General features: G+C 38.6%; 1 protein-coding gene and 1 pseudogene across 1 annotated transcript; both read left to right on the top strand.

Annotated features, from left to right (window-relative positions):
* Positions 1–874: 874 nt before the first annotated feature.
* LOC120141373 (CXXC motif containing zinc binding protein-like) lies at positions 875–3,743 on the top strand. The gene is made up of 4 exons (XM_039156271.1): positions 875–1,090; positions 1,842–1,949; positions 2,616–2,783; positions 3,346–3,743. Exons 1-4 carry the CDS (start codon positions 989–991, stop codon positions 3,466–3,468), a joined length of 501 nt encoding a protein of 166 aa, XP_039012202.1. The 5' UTR covers positions 875–988; the 3' UTR covers positions 3,469–3,743.
* Positions 3,744–5,875: 2,132 nt separating this feature from the next.
* On the top strand, positions 5,876–7,529 carry LOC120141377 (annotated as a pseudogene).
* Positions 7,530–12,985: the final 5,456 nt, after the last annotated feature.

The following is a 12,985-nucleotide window of genomic DNA, read 5'->3' on the forward strand; positions in this document are numbered from 1 at the left end:
AAATTTTAAGCTCGCGAGTTTTTGAGTCGAGTCGAGCTCCATTTCAGAGTTTTCGATTCTAGTTGAGCTCATCAATACTCGAGTTCGACTTGGCTCGTTTACACTCGTAATTATGTTGATAACTTAAATATGATGTATTAAAAAATATGGTATTTCTTTTATTAATTGAGTTGTTTATAAGTGGTAGTATATGTTCTAAGGAGTTTTAACTATTTGATAATAAACATTCAATATTTTGTGCATTTATTGATGTTTGAATCCGAGACCTCTAAGAATAACAATCACTTATTTAAACATTTAGGTCACTTGGTTCGTACAACATAAAAAAATTCCAATTTAACATATAAGCATAAATCGAGAATATAATGAGAAAAATACACAAATGGTCCACCAACTGTAAGACATTGTTCTATTGAATCACTTAATTATTAAAAGTAAAAAAAATGATATTCTCACTTTAGGCCATTATTTTATTGAGTTATTCGATTATTAAAATTTACAAAATGATCACTCAACTATCTATATATTCCAAACTCGTATTTTTCATTAAAAATTGATGATAATCTAAGCAAGAGAGTAACACGTTGACTAAGATATGATAATCGTTTGAGATTTTTAGATCGCATATAATCATATCACAGTCAGCATGTTAATGTCCAGCTCAAACTACTATTAATTTTTAACAGAAGATGATAAGTTTAAAACATATAAAAAATTAAATAACTATTTTATAATTTTTAATAATCGAGAGACTCAATAAAATAATATATATAATCAAAAAATCATTTTACAAATTTTAATAATAAAAAACTCAACAAAACAACGAACTTTACCCTTATTACATCGAGGATATCAAAAAGTCCAATCGCGAATCCAAACAATTGCAAACGATTATCTTCCACAGGGCCATTTCATTTCATCAGATCCAGCGCAAGGTGAGAGTGAGTGAAAGAGAGGGCTTTGGTTCCACGCTGCTAATTAAGCCAAAATGGTGAACTTCATGCTCAAGATCGCTGCCGACCTCGAAAACCTTACTAACCTCCAGCCTCAGGGCGGCTGTGACGATCCCTCCTTTCCATATCTCTTCAAGGTATCTCTCTCTCTCTCTTTGTTTGTTTACTTTTGTGACTTTGATTTTCTTCGTTTGAATTGAGCTCCAGGTTTATTACTCTAATTGTTGCTTGAATCCAGTACGTTATCCCTTTTAATCTTTCTTTAACGATTTTCAAATTTTTAGTCGAAAACTTTTTTCTATTATTGAATTTTATCGCTTCTATTCAGAAAACGGTGCTTTTAGATATTGATAATTCGCTATTTCAGATGGATTTTCCTTGAAAAACTGCTTCCGTTTTCTTATTATTTTCTTCCAGAATCATTTCTCGTTTCATTTATCCTCTTTTCTACGTTATCCATTTCTCGCTTTCTCGTTTCAATAATGCTTTGTTGGGTCATGTAAGTTTTTGGGTTTGTAGTTTTGCAAAACCTTTTGTTTTTGTTTTTGTTTGGGAAAAACATTGTTCTCTGCTGTGCTGAAATGGTTGATGAACCCTAGCCACTGTTTTCCCCTCTTCGGTGCTAGTCAGTTCTAGCTATTCCGTTTCAATTTTATGTGTTTTTTATGCTTCAGAGTTATTTCAATGTCCTTTCATAATTTTGTTGAAATGTCTTCCTCTTAAGTAGTCGGAGCTGATCTCATTTTTTTTATAGACTTTACTTGTAACATTTATTTTTCTTCTTTCACTTATGTGCATGAGAGTTTGCATCTCTCTCACATCATGTTTTTGCAAATGCTTGATTTTCGAGGACTTATTCCACTAATATTTGAAATCTTGGATTTGCAGCTGAAATGTGGTAGGTGTGGAGAGTTGAGTCAGAAGGAAACATGTGTGAGTTTGGGTGACACTGTTTCTCTTCTACAAGGCAAGGGAACAACCAATCTTGTTCAGAAGGTAATCTTGCATACTTATGTTGCCAGTAAATGCATTGGTTTCAGCTGAAATTCATTATGATCTGTTGAATATATGTTTGTATGTGCTGAGAGTGGAAGGCGAGTAGGCGACAACAGACTTTTTTTTCCTTCTAAGTCAAAACACTTACTTCTTAGTGAATTTCTTTTAAATGCTCTTTCACGTTGAATCTAACCACGCACCTGGGCTGCACATGGTGATACTAGTTCTGGATTCGCAAAAGGGAACAATCAGTTAATAGGGTATTAGATGGTAATACTTCATAACTAACAGTTACCCAACCATATTCATGGTTTTGGGATTCCATATCATGTTTCTGTGATTAGATAAGCAAGGTGTATTTTCAAAATATAAATGTTTATCTGCATGATTCATTTTAGTTCGTATCATTTGATGGAATTCTTCTTTGGTCCTTCGTGCCTTCTACATTTTGGATCAAAGAAGCTTAGGAAACCATACTCTTTTTCTAGATAGATCCGTCTTTTACATCATAAGTCATTAAGTAGCCTAATGTAGATATCTTGTGCGTTTAACTTGTATATAACCATTTTTTTTTTTGGGAAAAGAAAACTTATATATAGTGGAACTTTGCATCTATTAGCCTCCAACGATTAACGGCATGCGGTGTCTTTTCTTTTTTATCTCTAGTGCAAGTTTTGTATGAGGGAAGGAACTGTGACAATGATCCCAGGCAAAGGTCGGCCACTGACTCAGGAAGACTGTGAAGAAGGAAAATTTGCACCTTTGATGCTTTTTGACTGCAGGGGTTATGAACCAGTAGGTTTTGTATTTGGTGGTGACTGGAAGGCTGAATCTGTAAGTTTTTCTTCTTCTTCTACCTTAGAAAGTCTTTGGCTGGTAGAAGTCGACATAGCTAATCATAGCAAGGGCTTTGAAATGTAATCATTTCTTATAAAATTTCCAGTTCCAAGCATATTAATACATATTCTGTCTTTAAAGACCAAAATAACCAGTCATGTATGCAGGAGTTCAGGACTAATTGCTAGGTTGAACTCCCTGCTTAATATCATGCATATCCTGAACGTTTCACGTATTACATTCCATGAGTTCCCTAGTTGAGAAGCACATATTTTGGATTTCCTCCACCTACTTCAGCAAGTGTATGATAGCTTATCTTGCACCTGAGCTAAGGGCAATTTAAATCACGTCTATATTAAACAATTCAATGGAATGAAATGGGCGAGCCTTGCTAGAAATTTACGGTTTACATTGCTCTTACCTGTGAATTGTTGGTCATATTAGTAATTGCTTTATCATCACAGCGAGTAGTCACAGTTACTTACAGCCATTCCAGTTATGTATTTGACTATTTGGTTGATGCGTTCCCATGTTAAATTACTGCAATTTCTTTGTCTAGCTGGAAGGAACTAAATTTGAAGGTATTGACTTGTCCGGAGACGAGTTTGCTGAATACGATGAGAAGGGAGAGTGCCCCGTGATGATCTCCAACCTCCGTTCTACTTTTGAACCGGTGAAGTAGAGTAATTAAACTCTCTTGCCTTCCACATGTTTTAGTAAATAAAACTTACAGTTCATTGTGACCGAGGTAGAAACAATTGACTGCATTACATGTAGGCATTAAGCTATATCCTAAGGTGGTTTGATGTGAAACGTTCAGTTTGGTGCATGCCAATAGATGCATTGGCAATGTTTTCATTTTGGTGGATGCCAATAGATGCATTGGCAATGATTCATATGGTTTTCTTGGTTTTTAGAAATATTACACTCGATGCAGTAGCTACCGATCGTTTTCTCTTGTCATGTTCTAGAACCTAATATTTTTTACCCAAAAAAACTTTGATTCTTCACCAACAGATTATACTGTAAATTTAAATTAATATCACGATCTCTATCCAAAGATATATTTTTAAATATTTTTTACATATACGACTAAAGGGTTGTTTAGGTTGATTCAATAGCTCAAGTTTGGAGTCCCGTTTGAAAATTTTGATTTTGTGACTTAATTCGATCTATTAACACGTCTATAGACTATAGTAGAAGTTATAAGGAAAAGAAATAATGATATTAGTAGATTGATCCATCAATTCTTTTTGCTAATAGTGATATTTAAACTATTATCTTGTTCTTACTTTACACATAAACAATGTTAACTAATAAGATAATAACATATGACGTGTTTATTGAAAGTTGTATACTTTTTAAATAAAATAAAATAGTTAGGTTAGGGGTTTGAATCCTGGCGATTATGAATGGAACAAATTGGGTTGGGAGGGTCGTTTTTGCCTATGTAGTATTCGATCTGAATTATTCGATCAATAGATGGGTTGAGAGGGTAGTCTTTACCTCTGTAATACTCGATTTATGTCCTTGCCTTTGTAGTACACTCAATCTGAATTAATCGATCAATAGATTGAATATCAGTGATTATATTAACAAAATAAATAAATGATAATTTATTAGATATTGTTCTGTTCAAACTAAGAAGACTTGAGGTTCGAAATGTAAAGCGAGATAAGAATTAATTTATTATTAGAATTTTTAAAATTATTGAAGTGTTAAATTATTTGTTTTTAATTTTATCTTAAAAGTGTATGTAATGATAATGATTTATAAAAAGTAAAATATAATTCATGATTAATCGTTTATTTCTTAAAAAAATACATAAAGTATAACCAATGTTTTAGAAAATGGGTAAATTACGAGTTTAATACTTAAACTATCAGTTTTAGTCTATTTTAATACTTAAACTTTCATTTTTTTCAAAATCATACATAATATTTAATTTTTATTTCATTTTAATATATCGCCAAAAAAATGGATGATTTCTACATGATACTTTTTTATGGGTAAATTGCATCACTCATCACTCAATTATTTTCTCACTCCTATTTTTGTTACTAAAGTTTAATTTTTTTATTTAATTACTTAACTTTCAAATTACTTATAATTTAATCACTTTCAAATTACTCATAATTTAATCACTTTAACTTTTAAATTTATTTTTTTGTAATTATATATTAATAAAATAATAATAAAAAAATGTCATGTCACAAAAATTATTAATAAAATAAATTAGAGTAATTTGAAAGTTAAGTAGTTAGAATTGCTCGTCCAGCTTAGTTGGTAGAGCGCAAGGCTCTTAACCTTGTGGTCATGGGATCGAGTCCCACGGTGGGCAATGCATAATTCGGAGGTCTCCTACGGAAGCTGCTCTCAACCTGGTGTTGGGGGCAACCTACTATCTTACCTCTCCCTTACCCCATTACATATGGGAATAAGGGTGAGCTAATTTTATTTTTTGAAAGTTAAGTAGTTAAATTTAAAAAAAAATAAAACTTTAGTACCAAAAAAAGAGTGAGAATATAATTGAGTGATGAATGATATAATTTACCAATAAAAAATGTAATGTCGTTAAATTTTTAACGACGAGGTATTAAATTAAAATAAAAACTAAATGTTAAATATAATTTTAAAAAATTAAAAATTAAATACAAAAACGAACTAAAGTACTATATACATAATTTAGCCTAGAAAAATCAAAGTGTAATGATCAACCTTACAAAAGAAAAAGAACGGGGTAAGAGAGACAATCCCAACTTCAATGCTATCCCTTCTCGGAGTTTGTCAAATAGCTACTTTAAGGCAAGAATGTCTTCTCAACTCACCTAAAAACGTAGCCGTTCCATTCCTAAAACCCAGCTTACCTATAAGTAAACGACGCCCCAACAACAACCCCCGTTACTTCACATTCTGATTAACTTGTCCACATTATCTTTAATTTCTGCTCTAGCAAGTTTAAATGGTCATTTCCTTGCCTTATACTTAAACCAGCTTTTTCACTTTGAATTTGACGTTTCTTGTTAACAATGCTGTTTATGACACAATCTTTTGTGTTGAGCTCTTGATTTTCAATTTTCTGCTTTGGGTGTTTTCTTTTTCCCTGGCAGGTGGCATGATAGCTTGTCAGCTCTAGATCTGTTGTTCCATCATCGTTTCACTTGCTAATAAGGGTTGCATTTTATTGGGTGGATATTAGAAACCCCATTTTGGAAATTTTCACTGAATTGATCGTTTTTGGGGTTTAAAATGCAATAGCTTTTAGTTCACTGCTTTTGGTTTTTGGAACTGAACCCAGGATTTTTGAATTCTAGTTTTCGGGGTTGTCTTTAAAGATGCAGACGAGATCTGGGTCGGTTGGGTCATTAGAGGAAGGAAAGGAAGCTGTGGCTGCTACTAGAGCAACCCAATTTAAGGCTCCGCGATTAAGGGTACTTCAATTATTCGTGTTGTATCTTGCTAACTGTATTTCTTTCTCCATCGTTAGTATATACACAATCCAGCATTTTGGAATCTATAGTGTGATAACAACGGTTAAGTCGAATTTGGTGGCTTGCGGCGAAGAACCGAATGATTGTTTGGATCATTGGATGTAACCTCCGTCTAGTTTGATTCATTCGATGAGCGATAAAGAGTTGTTTTGGAGGGCAATGTTTGCGCCTGGAATAAAGAAGTATCCGTTCAATAGAATTCCCAAGATTGCTTTTATGTTCTTGACTATAGGGCCATTGCCACTTTCTCCACTATGGGAGAGGTTTTTTAATGGCGACGAAGGCCTTTATTCTGTCTATATTCATTCACTGCCGTCTTTCAAGGCCGAGTTTCCTCCGTCTTCGGTGTTTTATGGGAGACATATCCCGAGTCAGGTATGCTATTCAAATCTCCTTTTATTGTATATGGTTTGTGTATAGTTTTTTACATGCTTATTGTGTGTGATGGTGAGGTATTGTCTTTAATTTTGCTCTTAGTATGCTTGGATGTCTTCTGAAATAATGTTGTGCAGGTGTTTCTTTACTGATGAATAGGTATTAGCATTTACGATGCCCGAACACATGCAAACGTAGGATGGAGTGTGATGCTCCAAACATAAGAAAAAAAACTCGTACACTAACATAGTCCATGTAACATTAGGTACGTGTTAGACGTGTACCACTAGTTCATAGCAAAGGTTGCAAATTATGGTCATGTATATTATAGACATGCATTTGATTGTGTTTAAGCTGTATGTGTCATTGCTTCCATTTCTGAATTCGTTTAATCCGGACTGAAACTTGCACTTTTGATATTTTTCATTTACACCTCTGTGGGTCTGTTCCATGCTTCAAAACCGCAACACGGGTTTAACACCCTCGCATTATAGCACACTATAGTAATGGATACAATGTAGATTCTGAACTAATTACAGATAGTATTGATCATCAGCGTATCAATAATTATATGGTTTAGAGGCCTTTATGTAGTAATCTGTAATGTGTTAGGAACTTGTACGAGAACTTATTGTGATTGATTTTCGCACAAGAAATAATAGTGATTGTTATGTTTTTGCTACCTCTAAAGGTATCTGAGTGGGGAAAGATGAGTATGTGTGATGCCGAGAGACGACTCCTTGCCAACGCCTTGCTTGACATATCCAACGAATGGTTCATCCTCCTCTCTGAATCTTGCATACCCTTATACAACTTCAGCGTCATCTACTATTACATAGTGGTAGATGATCCAGATACAGCTCGTCGATTCGTTTGATGACCCTTGACCGGTCGGTCGATGACGCCAGACAGAATAGTGATTATCCTGTAGGCTAGCTCCGACAGACGATTCACAAGAGAAAATTCACCCAAAAACCAGAGAAAAAAGTCTCTAGGGTTTAATAAAATATTATAAAATCAAAAACTATGAAAAAGCAGTCCACAAGCCGGACTGTTATAGCAAACAAATCGTCTTTATTCGAATTTTGCCAAAAATAGCAAAATCCCGAAAATCACTCTAAATTGAAATTCGAAATAAAATAAGCAATCTCCCAAAAATCCGGCCTAAATCGGATTTAAATTGACTTCCTAATTAACAATCGAAATATTACCATAAATAGTAAAAAATAACTAAATCTAGTGATTCGGAGGGGAAAACGACAGAATTTGAGGTTGAAAAAAAGGCCACATGGTGTGGAGAGCGTGCGTGTCGAAAAGAGCTTTCCGGATTGGGGTCTTATGCGCGATTCTGACACCTGTAGCCAAAGTTATGGCCAAAAGACTGAAACATACTCAAAACGACCCCAATGAGGAACATGTCACAATCAATTCCCGCCTTTGCGCTGATCTGCCAACTCATGGTATCTCAGCGCCATCAACGTGCAATCTGACAGCTCAGCATCATCTGTCTCGGATCCCCCTGCATCAGTCACCCCGGGTTGGAAAGAACTCGTCCTCGAGTTCAGAGTAGTGTCATCAGGATCCACAAAACAATGACTCAGGTGCTTCACATTAAAGACATCAGAAGTCTTCAAGTGACTGGGAAGTCGCAACCTGTAAGCATTATCATTGATCTTCTGCACGACCTCACAAGGTCCAATCTTCCGATCCTTAAGCTTATTATACTCACCAACAAGAAAACGATCACGAGTTAATACAGCCCAAACAAAATCACCAACATCAAAAAGTACCTGACGACGATGATTGTCAACCCGAGTCTTGTACTTGGTATTGCTCTCATGAATGGTCTGTTTCACCTGCTCATGGATACCCCGAAGATATTTTGCCATCTCATCTGCTTTAGGACTGAAACGTCCTATACGTGGAATAGGGGCTAAGTCCAACACCCCGGATGGGTTCTGACCATAGACAATCTCAAATGGGCTTAAACCTGTGGTTCTGTTTTTTGATCTGTTGTAGGCAAATTCTACCTGAGGCAATGCCAAATCCCACTGCTTCGGCTTCGTTCCTGCCAAACACCTTAAAAGGTTTCCCAAACTTCGGTTCACCACCTCAGTCTGGCCATCCGTCTGGGGTGGTAGGCGCTACTGAAATTCAACTGCGTTCCCAGTTTCCCCCACAGGCTCTTCCAGAAATGACTGATGAACTTAGTATCACGATCTGAAGTGATGGATCGAGGAACACCATGTAAACGCACAATCTCCTTGAAATAGAGATGGGCAATCCGGTCAGCATCCATAGTCTTTCTGCAGGCTACAAAATGAGCCATCTTGGAAAACCTGTCAACCACAACAAAGATAGAATCAGAGGCCCTTTGGGTGCGGGGTAAGCCTAGTACAAAATCCATGCTGACATCGAACCAAGGAGCTTCAGGAACAGGTAAGGGAGTGTACAATCCCGCATTGGTGAGAACTCCCTTAGACCGCTGGCACACATAACAACGGTCCACATAATGGGCCACATCACTAGTCAACTTGGGCCAATAAAATTCAGAAGAGATAAGGGCCAATGTCTTATCTCGGCCAAAGTGTCCCTCATTATGGAGTTCACTTATAATTTGCTGCCTCAATGAACAATCTGGAATGCACAATTGTAATCCACGAAACAGATACCCATTATGCAAAACAAAATCATGACGGTGACCCTCAGTTACCTCCTGAAATATCCTTCCAAAGGAAGGATCAGCTGCATACATATCTGTGAACGTCTCAAATCCTGCAACTTTAGTACTCATGGTGGTGAGAAGTAAGGTACGACGGCTCAGGGCATCTGCGACGCGGTTCAAACTCCCTGCTTGGTGCCTCAGCGTAAAAGTGAATTCTTGCAAGTATGCTACCCACTTGGCATGACGTCTACTCAGCTTGTGTTGGCCATTGATGTACTTCAAGGCCTCATGATCGGTAAACAGAATAAACTCCTTCTGTACTAGGTAGTGACGCCAATGCTTCAGGGACTGAACTATGGCATAGAACTCCAGATCATAAGTGGAATAATTTTTCTTTGATCCCGATAGCTTCTCACTGAAAAAAGCAACCGGACGACCTGCCTGACTCAGAACACCACCAATGCCAACGCCAGATGCATCACAATTTACCTCGAACACTTTGTCAAAATCTGGAAGTGCCAAAACTGGAGCCTCGGTCATCTTCTGCTTGACCAGTTGAAAACTGGCCTCTGCCTCCTCAGACCACTGGAAATCACGCCCCTTGAGGCACTCTGTGATAGGGGCGATCAGAGTACTGAAATTTCTAATGAATCGACGGTAAAAAGACGCCAAGCCATGGAAACTTCGGATGTCATGTAAGGTTCTTGGTCTGGGCCACTCCAAGACTGCATCTATCTTTGACTGATCTGCATGAACACCATCAGTAGACACAACAAAACCAAGAAAAGTCACAGAAGTAGTGAAAAGAACACTTCTTTTGATTGACAAACAAGCACTCCGTTTTCAGCATCTCAAAAACAGCACGGAGGTGATCGAAGTGTGAAGTCCATGTCGGACTATAAACGAGGATATCATCGAAGTAAACTACAACAAATTTCCCCATAAAAGGCCGCAAGACCTGATGCATAAATCTCATGAATGTACTGGGCGCATTGGATAACCCAAAAGGCATGACCATCCACTCATACAACCCTTGTGGCGTTTTAAACGCCGTCTTCCACTCATCTCCAGGCCTTATTCTGATTTGGTGGTAACCGCTCTTAAGGTCAATTTTTGAGAAGATCTTAGAACCAGATAGCTGATCCAACATATCATCTAGACGGGGAATTGGAAACCGGTACTTCACTGTAATTCTGTTGATCGCTCGGCTGTCAACACATACGCCAAGAACCATCTTTCTTTGGCACTAACAGAGCAGGGACTGCACATGGGCTCATACTCTCTCGGATATAGCCCCTCTCCAACAACTCTTCCACCTGTCGCTGCAACTCTTCGGCCTCATTGGGACTGAGGCGATATGCTGGTCGATTTGGCAAACTTGACCCAGGAACAAGGTCAATTTGATGCTGAATATCCCTCATAGGTGGTAGTCCAGGAGGAAGATCCTCTGGCATCAAGTTAGAGAATTCTTCTAGCAACCGCTGCACCTCTACTGGTAAATCTGTATCCACGTCTACTGCATTGTTCTCATAAGGTAGCAAGGCATAGACCACGTCGCCATGCTCAATCTCATCTAAAAACCTGGACATAGAAAGCAGATTAGTATTATGGGTTACTGGGGTAGGAGTAAGTCCTTCCCGCCGGGGTGCCAACACAATCTTTTTTCCCTTGATGCTAAGGGAATATGTATTCTTCCGTCCATCATGAATGACACTGCGATCATACTGCCAAGGTCGACCCAACATATATGACACGCATCCATAGACACAACATCACACCAGCATTATCAAAATATTTTCTACCAATTGAAAAAGACACGAGGCATCGCCTATCAACTGTTACCTCACTGTCTTTATTTAGCCATGACAACTTGTATGGCTTAGGATGACGGTCCGTCTTCAACTGCAATTTCTGGACAACCTCCTCGGACACTACATTCTCACAACTGCCGCTGTCAATGATCATTTTGCAGACTTTATCTGCAACTGTGCAAGTCGTGTGGAAAATATTGGTTCTCAACCAATCGTCCCCTGAATCGCCCTTGGGGGTAAGTAGACTCTTGCGAACGACCAGAGTCTCATGACCATCTCCATACAGCACATCATCAGTCTCATCATCGTCATACACGGGTTCACCAATCTCCTCAGTCTCGTCTTCCACGTTTTCCTCAATCAACAAATTTTTGCCCTTTTGACTAGCAGGCTTCCTGCAATCAGTCGCCCTATGCCCTTGTTCACCACAACGAAAACATCTAATAGTAGGGTTAGAATTACCCTGCGGTGGCTGCTGAGCAGGACGGGACTCTTGAGGGCGAACTGGTCGACTGTTGTGATCGCTCCTGATCACTGGTCTCCTGTTTTGCTGTTTTTCAATAGCAAGTGCACGCTGGTATGCTTCCGAAACACTCCACAATGAATGAAGGTTGAGGACATCTTGCAAGGGCTGGCGTAAACCCCCCAAATATCGCGCCACCATCTGCTCCTCCGTCTCAGATAAATCGTTCCGGGCGACCAATTGGTAAAACTCCTCCGTGTAATCATCGACTGATCGCGCGCCCTGCCTCAACGCATGAAGTCGCTGAAATAAGGTTTGCGTGTAGCCGAAGGGAAGGAAGTGGCCCTTCATCTTCTTTTTCATCTTCTCCCAATCAGTGATCTTGGCTTTGCCCTGTCTTTCTCGTGAACGTCGTAACTGTTCCCACCACGCAGATGCTCTGCCCTTGAGTTTGATGGCGATCAGTTTCACTTTCACACGATCGGGGACTTCCTTATATTCAAAAATACGCTCCACTTCATTAATCCAATCCACGAATCCCTCGGCCTGTAATGTACCAGAAAACTCAGGGAGATCGACCCGAAAACCGAGGTCTCCATGACGCTCCTCCCGACCACGGTGCTACCGGAATCCTGCGCCCCGGAATCCTGCGCTATTGTGATATGGGGTTTTCGAAAGTGGAATTGGTATCGTGATCAGAGGCCTCACGATCCTCTAAATCCTGCGCCGCCAGGCGCTGGGTTAATTCTGCGACTTGCCTCTGCAAATCCGCAATCATCACATCCTGAACGCTGCGATCACGGCGTTGGGCTTCCTCATTCGGAACCTGCTCACGACGACCACGACCACGACCTCCAGCCATTGAAACTGGTGAAATTTCCCAAGAAGATGTTGAAGCTCTGACACCAACTGACGCCAGACAGAATAGTGATTATCCTGTAGGCTAGCTCCGACAGACGATTCACAAGAGAAAATTCGCCCAAAAACCAGAGAAAAAAGTCTCTAGGGTTTAATAAAATATTATAAAATCAAAAAACTATGAAAAAGCAGTCCACAAGCCGGACTGTTATAGCAAACAAATCGTCTTTATTCGAATTTTGCCAAAAATAGCAAAATCCCGAAAATCACTCTAAATTGAAATTCGAAATAAAATAAGCAATCTCCCAAAAATCCGGCCTAAATCGGATTTAAATTGACTTCCTAATTAACAATCGAAATATTACCATAAATAGTAAAAAATAACTAAATCTAGTGATTCGGAGGGGAAAACGGCAGAATTTGAGGTTGAAAAAAAGGCCACATGGAGCGTAGCTCATGTGGAGAGCGTGCGCGTCGAAAAGAGCTTTCCGGATTGGGGTCTTATGCGCGATTCTGACACCTGTAGCCAAAGTTAT

The sequence above is a fragment of the Hibiscus syriacus genome, unplaced genomic scaffold (assembly GCF_006381635.1).
Source record: "Hibiscus syriacus cultivar Baekdansim isolate YM2019G1 unplaced genomic scaffold, ASM638163v2 tig00110797_pilon, whole genome shotgun sequence".
Classification (NCBI taxonomy): Eukaryota; Viridiplantae; Streptophyta; class Magnoliopsida; order Malvales; family Malvaceae; genus Hibiscus; species Hibiscus syriacus.